At 43.5% G+C, this 14,653-nt stretch overlaps 1 protein-coding gene across 1 annotated transcript in view; it reads right to left on the reverse strand.

Moving 5' to 3' along the window:
* Nucleotides 1-14,653, reverse strand: part of LOC141103887 (vitamin D3 hydroxylase-associated protein-like) — a 63,683-nt gene that overhangs the window by 14,212 nt on the left and 34,818 nt on the right. Inside the window, 3 exon segments of the mRNA XM_073593947.1 lie at nt 9,021-9,064; nt 10,958-11,057; nt 13,517-13,614. Coding sequence (XP_073450048.1) covers nt 9,021-9,064; nt 10,958-11,057; nt 13,517-13,614 — 242 coding nt within the window.

Below are 14,653 nucleotides of genomic sequence, written 5' to 3' on the forward strand. Positions count from 1 at the left end.
GGTGACGCTGGTTAGTTCGTTTATTTTTTATAGTGTCAGGGAACCCGCCGTTTATTACCGAATAAAGGTTTAGCCCCCCGGTCGCCCGGCGGTGATATGCGTCGCCCCAGGCAGCGTCAGATTAGCGCCAGTACCGCTAACACCCACACACGCAGCATACGCCTCCCTTAGTGGTATAGTATCTGTACGGATCAATATCTGATCTGATCAGATCTATACTAGCGTCCCCAGCAGTTTAGGGTTCCCAAAAACACAGTGTTAGCGGGATCAGCACAGATACCTGCTAGCACCTGCGTTTTGCCCCTCCGCCCGGCCCAGCCCAGCCCACCCAAGTGCAGTATCGATCGATCACTGTCACTTACAAAACACTAAACGCATAACTGCAGCGTTCGCAGAGTCAGGCCTGATCCCTGCGATCACTAACAGTTTTTTTGGTAGTATTTTGGTGAACTGGCAAGCACCAGCCCCAAGCAGCGTCAGATTAGCGCCAGTACCGCTAACACCCACGCACGCACCGTACACCTCCCTTAGTGTTATAGTATCTGAACGGATCAATATCTGATCCGATCAGATCTATACTGGCGTTCCCAGCAGTTTAGGGTTCCCAAAAACGCAGTGTTAGCGGGATCAGCCCAGATACCTGCTAGCACCTGCATTTTGCCCCTCCGCCCGGCCCAGCCCACCCAAGTGCAGTATCGATCGATCACTGTCACTTACAAAACACTTAACGCATAACTGCAGCGTTCGCAGAGTCAGGCCTGATCCCTGCGATCGCTAACAGTTTTTTTGGAAGCTTTTTATTGAACTGGCAAGCATCAGCGGCCTAGTACACCCCGGTCGTAGTCAAACCAGCACTGCAGTAACACTTGGTGACGTGGCGAGTCCCATAAGTGCAGTTCAAGCTGGTGAGGTGGCAAGCACAAGTAGTGTCCCGCTGCCACCAAAAAGACAAACACAGGCCCGTCGTGCCCATAATGCCCTTCCTGCTGCATTCGCCAATCCTAATTGGGAACCCACCACTTCTGCAGCGCCCGTACTTCCCCCATTCACATCCCCAACCAAATGCAGTCGGCTGCATGAGAGGCATTTTCTTTATGTCCTCCCGAGTACCCCTACCCAACGAACCCCCCCAAAAAAGATGTCGTGTCTGCAGGAAGCGCGGATATAGGCGTGACACCCACTATTATTGTCCCTCCTGTCCTGACAATCCTGGTCTTTGCATTGGTGAATGTTTTGAACGCTACCATTCACTAGTTGAGTATTAGCGTAGGGTACAGCATTGCACAGACTAGGCACACTTTCACAGGGTCTCCCAAGATGCCATCACCTTTTGAGAGACCCGAACCTGGAACCGGTTACAGTTATAAAAGTTAGTTACAAAAAAAGTGTAAAAAAAAAAAAAAAAATATATAAAATTAAAAAAAATAGTTGTCGTTTTATTGTTCTCTCTCTCTATTCTCTCTCTCTATTGTTCTGCTCTTTTTTACTGTATTCTATTCTGCAATGTTTTATTGTTATTATGTTTTATCATGTTTGCTTTTCAGGTATGCAATTTTTTATACTTTACCGTTTACTGTGCTTTATTGTTAACCATTTTTTTGTCTTCAGGTACACCATTCACGACTTTGAGTGGTTATACCGGAATGATGCCTGCAGGTTTAGGTATCATCTTGGTATCATTCTTTTCAGCCAGCGGTCGGCTTTCATGTAAAAGCAATCCTAGTGGCTAATTAGCCTCTAGACTGCTTTTACAAGCCGTGGGAGAGAATGCCCCCCCCCCCCCACCGTCTTCCGTGTTTTTCTCTGGCTCTCCTGTCTCAACAGGGAACCTGAGAATGCAGCCGGTGATTCAGCCAGCTGACCATAGAGCTGATCAGAGACCAGAGTGGCTCCAAACATCTCTATGGCCTAAGAAACCGGAAGCTACGAGCATTTTATGACTTAGATTTCGCCGGATGTAAATAGCGCCATTGGGAAATTGGGGAAGCATTTTATCACACCGATCTTGGTGTCATCAGATGCTTTGAGGGCAGAGGAGAGAACTAGGGTGTAATAGACCCCAATTTTTTCAAAAAAGAGTACCTGTCACTACCTATTGCTATCATAGTGGATATTTACATTCCCCGAGATAACAATAAAAATGATTAAAAAAAAAAAAAATGAAAGGAACAGTTTAAAAATAAGATAAAAAAGCAAAAAAATAATAAAGAAAAAAAAAAAAAAAAAAAAAAAGCACCCCTTAAACAGCAATTGCACCATGCATGTGAGGTATCGCCGCGAAGGTCAGATCGAGGGCAGTAATTTTAGCAGTAGACCTCCTCTGTAAATCTAAAGTGGTAACCTGTAAAGGCTTTTAAAGGCTTTTAAAAATGCATTTATTTTGTTGCCACTGCACGTTTGTGCGCAATTTTAAAGCATGTCATGTTTGGTATCCATGTACTCAGCCTAAGATCATCTTTTTTATTTCATCAAACATTTGGGCAATATAGTGTGTTTTAGTGCATTAAAATTTAAAAAAGTGTGTTTTTTCCCCAAAAAATGCGTTTGAAAAATCGCTGCGCAAATACTGTGTGAAAAAAAAAAAATGAAACACCCACCATTTTAATCTGTAGGGTATTTGCTTTAAAAAAATATATAATGTTTGGGGGTTCAAAGTAATTTTTTTGCAAAAAAAAATAACTTTTTCATGTAAACAATGAGTGTCAGAAAGGGCTTTGTCTTCAAGTGGTTAGAAGAGTGGGTGATGTGTGACATAAGCTTCTAAATGTTGTGCATAAAATGCCAGGACAGTTCAAACCCCCCCAAATGACACCATTTTGGAAAGTAGACACCCCAAGCTATTTGCTGAGAGGCATGTCGAGTCCATGGAATATTTTATATTGCGACACAAGTTGCGGGAAAGAGACAAATTTTTTTTTTTTTTTTGCACAAAGTTGTCACTAAATGATATATTGCTCAAACATGCCATGGAAATATGTGAAATTACACCCCAAAATACATTCTGCTGCTTCTCCTGAGTACGGGGATACCACATGTGTGAGACTTTTTGGGAGCCTAGCCGCGTACGGGACCCCGAAAACCAAGCACCGCCTTCAGGCTTTCTAAGGGCGTGAATTTTTGATTTCACTCCTCACTGCCTATCACAGTTTCGGAGGCCATGGAAAGCCCAGGTGGCACAAACCCCCCCAAATGACCCCATTTTGGAAAGTAGACACCCCAAGCTATTTGCTGAGCGGTATAGTGAGTATTTTGCAGACCTCACTTTTTGTCACAAAGTTTTGAAAATTGAAAAAAGAAAAAAAAAAAAAGTTTTTTCTTGTCTTTCTTCATTTTCAAAAACAAATGAGAGCTGCAAAATACTCACCATGCCTCTCAGCAAATAGCTTGGGGTGTCTACTTTCCAAAATGGGGTCATTTGGGGGGGTTTGTGCCCCCTGGGCATTCCATGGCCTCCGAAACTGTGATAGGCAGTGAAGAGTGAAATCAAAAATTTACACCCTTAGAAATCCTGAAGGCAGTGATTGGTTTTCGGGGCCCCGTACGCGGCTAGGCTCCCAAAAAGTCCCACACATGTGGTATCCCCGTACTCAGGAGAAGCAGCTAAATGTATTTTGGGGTGCAATTCCACATATGCCCATGGCCTGTGTGAGCAATATATCATTTAGTGACAACTTTTTGTAAATATTTTTTTTTTTTTTTGTCATTATTCAATCACTTGGGACAAAAAAAATAAATATTCAATGGGTTCAACATGCCTCTCAGCAATTTCCTTGGGGTGTCTACTTTCCAAAATGGGGTCATTTGGGGGGGTTTTGTACTTCCCTGCCATTTTAGCACCTCAAGAAATGACATAGGCAGTCATAAACTAATAGCTGTGTAAATTACAGAAAATGTACCCTAGTTTGTAGATGCTATAACTTTTGCGCAAACCAATAAATATATGCTTATTGACATTTTTTTTACCAAAGACATGTGGCCGAATACATTTTGGCCTAAATGTATGACTAAAATTTAGTTTATTGGATTTTTTTTATAACAAAAAGTAGAAAATATCATTTTTTTTCAAAATTTTCGGTCTTTTTCCCGTTTATAGCGCAAAAAATAAAAACTGCAGAGGTGATCAAATACCATCAAAAGAAAGCTCTATTTGTGGGAAGAAAAGGACGCAAATTTCGTTTGGGTACAGCATTGCATGACCGCGCAATTAGCAGTTAAAGCGACGCAGTGCCGAATTGTAAAAAGTGCTCTGGTCCTTAGGCAGCATAATGGTCCGGGGCTCAAGTGGTTAAAGTCTATGGGACAAGAACATGAAAAATCAAAAGTGCTAATTTTAAAGGCTTATATGCAAGTTATTGCCATAAAAAGTGTATGTGGACCCGGGACCGTTTTTTTAGGAGCAGTGATTTTAATGATGCTTAAAGTGAAACAATAAAAATGAAAAATTCCTTTAAATATCTTTCCGGGGGGGGCCTTTGTGTATATAGTCTACACTGAATGCACTGTGCGTATGTGTATATATATATATATATATATATATATATATATATATATATATATATTTTTTTTAATACATTGCCTGCACTGTATATATATTCCACACTGACTGCACTGTATATGTATATACTAAACTGCCTGCACGCCACTAACCTGCCTCTAGCTTACATTCTCTCAATCATAACACAATATGCAGCCCCCATGTAAGCAACCTTATATAGTGTGGGGCCTGGACTTAGCCCCCTAAGCCATGACTGGCCAAAGGCACCCTGCCTTTGGCCAATCATGGCTCTCACAGCAGATCGCGCTGTGATTGGCCATAGCATGCAGGTCAGGTGCATGCTTTGGCCAATCAACAGCTGTCAATGCACTGCGATCTCGCAGTGCATTATGGGGCACTCGAATTTGCTGTGTCTGTCCCATATGTTTTGGTTTGTTTGCAGAAAAACGAACACCCGACATTCAAGTCGAACTTAATCAGTGGAAACAGGAGGCACCTGGGCTCAATTTTGAGTGTCAAGGCAAAGGCTGTGATACTTATGTACAGAGATGGGTTTGCTTTAAGAGCATATTTAATAAGGGCATGATAAAATGGAACAAAGGTTGGGACTTTTAGATGAAGCATGCGATTTGGAAGCAAAGAGGAGCAGCGGAGATCATATAATGTGAACTTATTGGCTATTGAACTAGTGCGTTAAATGTGGCGCAGTCGTACACATTCCATAGACCAGAATCCATCATGATTGGTAAATATATGTATTGAAATATTGCACATTAAAAACATCATTCCTACAGCACATACATCAAGATGGTTAAATTCATGTATAGATATATTGCACATAATGAGAATTAATACAATTATTGGAGTAAAAACATTACAGAGTATATTAACACTGCATGGTAGAATGTAACTGTAGTATCAACGCATTTCGTGGCTGTCTTGCCACTCATCAGGAGCTGATGTATGATGAATATCTGTAGGGCGAAAAATGGTGTGCCAAAAAATTGGTTGAGTTTACAATTTAGATAAAAGAAGGAAAGGAAAGGAATGTGTTAAGAACACGCCCATACTTACGGGCCAAGTGGTGACAAAGGGCAAATTTACATTATATGATCTCCACTGCTCCTCTTTGCTTCCAAATCGCATGCTTCCTCTAAAAGTCCCAACCTTTTTTTCCATTTTATCGTGCCGATAGGGATGGAGGCTATTTTGATGTAATTGTCCTAGGCCTCACTCAAAGTCCCAACCCTTTCCCCATTTTATTTAATAAGGGCATTAGCCAATGCATCCCATTGGGTAATAAATTTAAAAGAGCGAACAAAAGTCCTGGATGGCTTAACACCAATGTAAAAATGCATATAAAAGCAAAGTAGAAGGCCTTCAAAAATGCAAGGTTGAGGGATCATCATCAGCATTCATACTTTATAAAGAATGCAACAAGAAATGTAAGGGTGCAATTAGGATGGCTAAGATAGAACATGAAAGACACATAGCGGAGGAGAGCAAAAAAAATCCCAAGAAATTCTTTAAGTATGTAAACAGTAAAAAAGGGAGGACAGACCATATTGGCCCCATAAAGAATGAGGAAGGACATCTGGTTACAAAGGACGGGGAGATGGCGAAAATATTGAATTTATTCTTCTCCTCAGTCTTCACGAGAGAATCGGGGGGCTTCAGTAACCAAAACTGCAGTGTTTATCCTCATGACACAACACAGGAAGCACCTCCATGGTTAACAGAGGACAGAATTAAAATTAGACTTGAGAAACTTAACATTAATAAATCACCGGGACCAGATGGCTTGCACCCAAGGGTACTTAGGGAACTCAGTCAAGTAACTAGTCAAGTAATTGCATTGTTCCTAATTTTTACTGACAGTCTACTGACTGGAATGGTACCAGCTGATTGGAGAAAAGTCAATGTAGCACCAATATTTGAAAAGGGCCCAAAATACATCCCTGGGAATTACAGACCAGTTAGCCTAACATCAATAGTATGTAAACTCTTGGAGGGGATGATAAGGGACTATATACAAGATTTTAGTAATGAGAACGGTATCATTAGCAGTAATCAGCATGGATTCATGAAGAATCGTTCTTGCCAAACCAATCTATTAACCTTCTATGAGGAGGTGAGTTGCCATCTAGATAAAGGAAGGCCCGTAGACGTGGTGCATCTGGATTTTGCAAAAGCATTTGACACAGTTCCCCATAAACGTTTACTGTACAAAATAAGGTCCGTTGGCATGGACCATAGGGTGAGTACATGGATTGAAAACTGGCTACAAGGGCGTGTTCAGAGGGTGGTGATAAATGGGGAGTACTCGGAATGGTCAGGGGTGGGTAGTGGGGTCCCCCAGGGTTCTGTGCTGGGACCAATCCTATTTAATTTGTTCATAAACGACCTGGAGGATGGGATAAACAGTTCAATCTCTGTATTTATGGACGATACTAAGCTAAGCAGGGCAATAACTTCTCCGCAGGATGTGGAAACCTTGCAAGAAGATTAATGGGGTGGGCAACTACATGGCAAATGAGGTTTAATGTAGAAAAATGTAAAATAATGCATTTGGGTGGCAAAAATATGAATGCAATCTATAAACTGGGGGGGAGAACCTCTGGGGGGATCTAGGATGGAAAAGGACCTGGGGGTCCTAGTAGATGATAGGCTCAGCAATGGCAGGCAATGCCAACAAAACAAACAGAATATTGGCATTAAAAAGGGGATCAACTCCAGAGATAAAACGATAATTCTCCCGCTCTACAAGACTCTGGTCCGGCCGCACCTGGAGTATGCTGTCCAGTTCTGGGCACCAGTCCTCAGGAAGGATGTACTGGAAATGGAGCGAGTACAAAGAAGGACAACAAAGCTAATAAAGGGTCTGGAGGATCTTAGTTATGAGGAAAGGTTGCGAGCGTTGAACTTATTCTCTCTGGAGAAGAGACGCTTGAGAGGGGATATGATTTCAATATACAAATACCGTACTGGTGACCCCACAATAGGGATAAAACGTTTTCACGGAAGGGAGTTTAACAAGACTCGTGGCCATTTATTAAAATAAGAAGAAAAGAGGTTTAACCTTAAACTACGTAGAGGGTTCTTTACTGTAAGAGCGGCAAGGATGTGGAATTCCCTTCCACAGGCGGTGGTCTCAAACTATTAGATAAGCACCTGAATGACCGCAACATACAGGGATATGTAATGTAAAACTGACACATAATCACACACAGAGGTTGGACTTGATGGACTTGTGTCTTTTTTCAAACTCACCTACTATGTAACTATGTAACATTGGAGGAGTCTGTGATACTTATGTAAATGGAATTTTTTCATTTTTTATTTTTAATAAATTCCCAAAGATTTCACACAAACTTCTTTCACGTTGTCATTATGGGGGATTGTTTGTAGAATTTTGAGGATAAGGCTGTAGCATAACAACATGGGGAAAAAGGCGAAGCGCTGTGAATATTTTCCGGATGCACTGTATCCATACACTGGGCACAGACTGGTATATAAATACATTGGGCACAGACTGGCATAAACTGGGCACAGACTGGTATAACCATACATATTCCACAGGCTGCAATAGCCATACACTGGGCACAGACTGGCATACACTGGGCACAGACTGGTATATCCATACACTGCATACAGACTGATATACACTGGGCACAGACTGATATATCTATATACTGGCACAGACTGGTATACACTGGGCACAGACTGGTACATCCATACACTGGGCACAGACTGGTATATGCATACACTAGGCACAGACTGGCATACACTGGGCACAGACTGGTATATCCATACACTGCATACAGACTGATATACACTGGGCACAGACTGATATATCTATATACTGGGCACAGACTGGTATGCACTGGGTACAGACTGGTACATCCATACACTGGGTACAGACTGGTACATCCATACACTGGGCACAGACTGGTACATCCATACACTGGGCACAGACTGGTACATCCATACACTGGGCACAGACTGGTAAATCCATACACTGGGCACAGACTGGTATATCCATACATTGGGCACAGACTGGTAAATCCATACACTGGGCACAGACTGGTACATCCATACACTGGGCACAGACTGGTATATCCATACATTGGGCACAGACTGGTAAATCCATACACTGGGCACAGACTGGTACATCCATACACTGGGCACAGACTGGCATACAATAGACACAGACTGGTATACAATGGACGCAGACTGATATATCCATACACTGGGCACAGACTGGTATATCCATACACTGGGCACAGACTGGTACATCCATACACTGGGCACAGACTGGTACATCCATTTACTGGGCACAGACTGGCATACAATAGACACAGACTGGTATACAATGGACACAGACTGATATATCCATACACTCTTGCTGGCGGTGTGTGGAAATGATTTATAGCAGTTAATGGAAAACAAGTCAGCTGGTGGTCAGTAGATTGGCGGTTAGAAAAGCTTGCTTAGCATTATGGGTAAGAAGTCACACCTCACCTACCCCACTCCGCTGTGCGCCTCCAGGTGGTTGGCAATTCGCGGGTACTATGAGGAGATATTGATGATGAGGAGTCTGTAGGTGGCGCTATAATGACCTCTCCTATCCCTCATCTGTAACACCACTGCCATTCCACCCCCCCCCCCATCTGTGACAACGCTGCCATTCCATCCCCCCTCCCATCTGTGACACCACTGCCAATCCATCCCCCTCCCATCTGTGACAACGCAGCCATTCCACCCCCCCCCCCCATCTGTGACACCGCAGCCATTCCATTCCCCCCCATCTGTGACACCGCAGCCATTCCACCCCTCTCCCATCTGTGACAACGCAGCCATTCTATCCCCCCCCATCTGTGACAACGCTGCCATTCCATCCCGCCTCCCATCTGTAACACCGCTGCCATTCCATCCCCCCTCCCATCTGTGACAACGCTGCCATTCCACCCCCCCCCATCTGTGACACCGCAGCCATTCCATTCCCCCCCATCTGTGACACCGCAGCCATTCCACCCCTCTCCCATCTGTGACAACGCAGCCATTCTATCCCCCCCCATCTGTGACAACGCTGCCATTCCATCCCGCCTCCCATCTGTAACACCGCTGCCATTCCATCCCCCCTCCCATCTGTGACAACGCTGCCATTCCACCCCCCCCCCATCTGTGACACCGCAGCCATTCCATTACCCCCCCATCTGTGACAACACTGCCATTCCATCCCCCCTCCCATCTGTGACACCGCAGCCATTCCATCCCCCCTCCCGTCTGTGACACCGCAGCCATTCCATCCCCTCTCCCGTCTGTGACACCACTGCCATTCCATCCCCCCTCCCATCTGTGACACCACAGCCATTCCATCCCCCCTCCCATCTGTGACACCGCAGCCATTCCATCCCCTCTCCCGTCTGTGACACCGCAGCCATTCCATTCCCCCTCCCGTCTGTGACACCGCAGCCATTCCATCCCCCCTCCCGTCTGTGACACTGCAGCCATTCCATCCCCCCTCCCGTCTGTGACACCGCAGCCATTCCATCCCCCCTCCCGTCTGTGACACCGCAGCCATTCCATCCCCCCTCCCGTCTGTGACACCGCAGCCATTCCATCCCCCCTCCCGTCTGTGACACTGCAGCCATTCCATCCCCCCTCTCGTCTGTGACACCGCAGCCATTCCATCCCCCCTCCCGTCTGTGACAACGCTGCCATTCCATCCCCCCTTCCGTCTGTGACACCGCAGCCATTCCATCCCCCCTCCCGTCTGTGACACTGCAGCCATTCCATCCCCTCTCCCGTCTGTGACACCGCAGCCATTCCATCCCCCCTCCCGTCTGTGACACCGCAGCCATTCCATCCCCCCTCCCGTCTGTGACAACGCTGCCATTTCATCCCCCCTTCCGTCTGTGACACCGCAGCCATTCCATCCCCCCTCCCGTCTGTGACACCGCAGCCATTCCATCCCCCCTCCCGTCTGTGACACCGCAGCCATTCCATCCCCCCTTCCATCTGTGACACCGCAGCCATTCCATCCCCCCTCCTATCTGTGACAGCGCTGCCATTCCATCCCCCCTTCTATCTGTGACAACGCTACCATTCAATCCCCCCTCCCGTCTGTGACAGCGCTGCCATTCCATCCCCCCTCCCATCCGCCCATCTGGGACACCACTATCATTCCATCCCCCCTCTCATCTGTAACACTACTGCCATTTCACCCCCCCCGCCCCATCTGTGACAATGCTTCCACTCCATCCCCCTTCCCGTCTGTGACATTGTTGCTGTTCCATCCCCCCTCCCATTTAGGACATTCCATACAAACTTTGGTGCAAGGAATCCAAGATGGTGGCATTCGCAGCATCCTAACAGTCCTTTTCAGAGTCCCAGGAGGAGAAGATTTGAGCCGTACAATATCATCATCAGCTCAGCCTTCATGATGTGAGATCTACTTACCATGGGCCTCATGAAGAACGCTCCGATCTTCTTCAGGATGGCCGGAATTCTCCAGAGGAGGAGCTGCTGCTTCAGGTGTGGATCCACCACGTCCGGCTTACTGCGCGGGAGAGACACAATCTATACACCACTGGATATACATGGAGGACCCTTACACTGTATATACATGGAGAACCCATACATTGTATATACATGGACACCCCATACACTGTATATACACGGAGAACCCATACATTGTATATAGATAGACACCCCATACAATGTATATACATGGAGAACCCATACATTGTATATACAGGGAGAACCCCATACAATGTATATACATGGAGAACCCATACATTGTATATACATAGACACCCCATACAATGTATATACATTGAGAACCTATACATTGTATATACATAGACACCCCATACAATGTATATACATTGAGAACCCATACATTGTATATACATAGACACCCCATACAATGTATATACATGGAGAACCCATACATTGTATATACATAGACACCCCATACAATGTATATACATGGAGAACCCATACATTGTATATACATGGAGAACCCATACATTGTATATACATGGAGAAACCATAAATTGTATATACATGGAGAACCCATACATTGTATATACATGGAGAAACCATAAATTGTATATACATGGAGAACCCATACATTGTATATACATAGACACCCCATACAATGTATATACATGGAGAACCCATACATTGTATATACATTGAGAACCCATACATTGTATATACAGGGAGAACCCCATACAATGTATATACATGGAGAACCCATACATTGTATATACATAGACACCCCATACATTGTATATACAGGGAGAACCCCATACAATGTATATACATGGAGAACCCATACATTGTATATACATAGACACCCCATACAATGTATATACATGGAGAACCCATACATTGTATATACATAGACACCCCATAAAATGTGTATACATGGAGAACCCATACATTGTATATACACTAACACCCCATACAATGTATATACATGGAGAACCCATACATTGTATACGGACACCCCCTGCATTGTATATACATGGAGAACCCATACATTGTATACGGACACCCCCTGCATTGTATATACATAGACACCCCATACACTGTATATACATAGACATCCCATACACTGTATATACATAGACACCCCATACACTGTATACAGACACCCCGTGCATTGTATATACATGGAGAACCCATATACTGTATACAGACACCCCCTGTATTGTATATACATAGACACCCTATACACTGTATACTGATACCCCCTGCATTGTATATATATGGAGAACCCATACACTGTATACAGACACCCCATACACTGTATATACATGAAGAACCCATACATTGGAAACGGACACCCCCTGCATTGTATATACAGGGAGAACCCATACACTGTATATACATGGAGAACCCATACACTGTATACGGACGCCCCCTGCATTGTATATACATTGATATTACATCACACTGTGAACCTTGTTGGGGATGTAGCAACACTGTCACCATAAGGCATGTTGTCATGCTTTCACCTACCCTGTAAGGAATCCCTCTCCCATTTTGTCACTCAGGACCTCCAATTTTCTATATATACAGTTGTGCTCATAAGTTTACATACCCTGGCAGAATTTATGATTTCTTGGCCATCTTTCAGAGAATATGAATGATAACACAAAAACTTTTCTTTCACTCATGGTTAGTGTTTGGCTGAAGCCATTTATTACCAATCAACTGTGTTTACATCATATTGGCAACATAAACTACCCAAATGACCCTGATCAAAAGTTTACATACCCCAGTTCTTAATACCGTGTATTGTCCCCTTTAACATCAATGACAGCTTGAAGTCATGCAATGTGCACCCCCCGCCGCCTCCTTCAGGTGTACCCTCACCTTAAGGGCTTTTTAAAAAAGCCTGTGATAAATAATAATATCAGCTTGGGAAGATCCTCTTAGGCTTTTTTTAAAAAGCCCTTAAGGTGAGGTTACACCTGGTGGGGGGTGCACATCGCATGAAGATATCACCATCACGGTTTATGTTTGGACTGTTGAAATATTAAGGATTCTTGTGCAATACACGGAGCACGTGCACTTTCCCTATATATATTTTTGGACATTGCATGAAGATATTACCAACATGTTCTATGTTTATGTTTTTATAATGGACTTTCCATATTATTGAGGATTTGTGTGGATCACGCGGAGCACGTGCACTTTAATTATATTTTATGTTTGATTTTTTTCACATTATAGGATATATGCATTTAGTTATTAGTTTAATATTTATCTAATTTATATTATTTTTCTTTCATCTATTTTTAGCGCCGCACATTTGGTATATCAGTTTGTATTGTCACATTTGGGAAGTGTGGGTAGTGTTGGCAGCTGTTTATTTTTAGCTTTATTATTTATTTATTTTATTTTCATTTCTAGTTTATTTTCTTTTTTTTTCTTTTTATGTTACCACACACGTTATTATGACCATCCAGACTCAGCGATCTGACTGCTCCGCCATCAACTCACAATTTCTCTACCAGAGTCTTCCCTCCGTCAGCGAAGAATCCGCGGATGCAGAGCTCGTTGAGGGCGTATTCAATTCTAGGGGGAGTAAATGGAACCAGCTGGGGAGAAAAACAATATCATATCCAATCCGTTATAATGTATAGAACACACAATGAGATACAATGTATAGAACACAGAATGAGATACAATGTATAGAACACACAATGGGATACAACGAATAGAACACACAATGGGATACAATGTATAGAACACACAATGGGATACAACGAATAGAACACACAATGGGATACAATGTATAGAACACACAACGAGATACAATGTATAGAACACACAATGAGATACAACGAATAGAACACACAATGGGATACAATGTATAGAACACACAATGAGATACAACAAATAGAACACACAATGGGATACAATGTATAGAACACACAACGAGATACAATGTATAGAACACACAACGAGATACAATGTATAGAACACACAATGAGATACAATGTATAGAACACACAATGAGATACAATGTATAGAACACACAACGAGATACAATGTATAGAACACACAATGAGATACAATGTATAGAACACACAATGAGATACAACGAATAGAACACACAATGAAATACAATGTATAGAACACACAATGAGATACAATGTATAGAACACACAATGCCAGGCTGTGTGTTTACAAACAGAATGAAGCACATTCTGTTTGTAAACACACAGCCTGGCATTGTGTGTCTCCCCCCCCCCCCCCCAGGAATGTCATTTAACCCCTTTATGATGAAGCTTAAAAAAAACCCTTAACACTCAAACCCAATTTTGAAACTTTGACATGTTCTCGAATGAATGTTTGATGAAGCAATTCGATAAGATGTTAAAGGGGGTGACGGGTTCTGTACCCCTCTACATGGCAGTAGCCGGGGAGACTCTGATGGGGAATGTGGAGACGGGAATCACTTTATACGGGATCTTTATTCTTTCATTGATAGAAGAGATCACTGGGATTATTTCATTTCAATTAAAAATATTTCATTAACATGTAATTATTCCTACTCCCCAGGGCCGGATTAACATAGGGGCTGGTGGAGCTGCAGCTCCAGGCCCCTCCCTCAATATAGGCCCATGCCAGTGG

Source organism: Aquarana catesbeiana, linkage group LG07 (assembly GCF_042186555.1).
Source record: "Aquarana catesbeiana isolate 2022-GZ linkage group LG07, ASM4218655v1, whole genome shotgun sequence".
In the NCBI taxonomy this organism is placed as follows: Eukaryota; Metazoa; Chordata; class Amphibia; order Anura; family Ranidae; genus Aquarana; species Aquarana catesbeiana.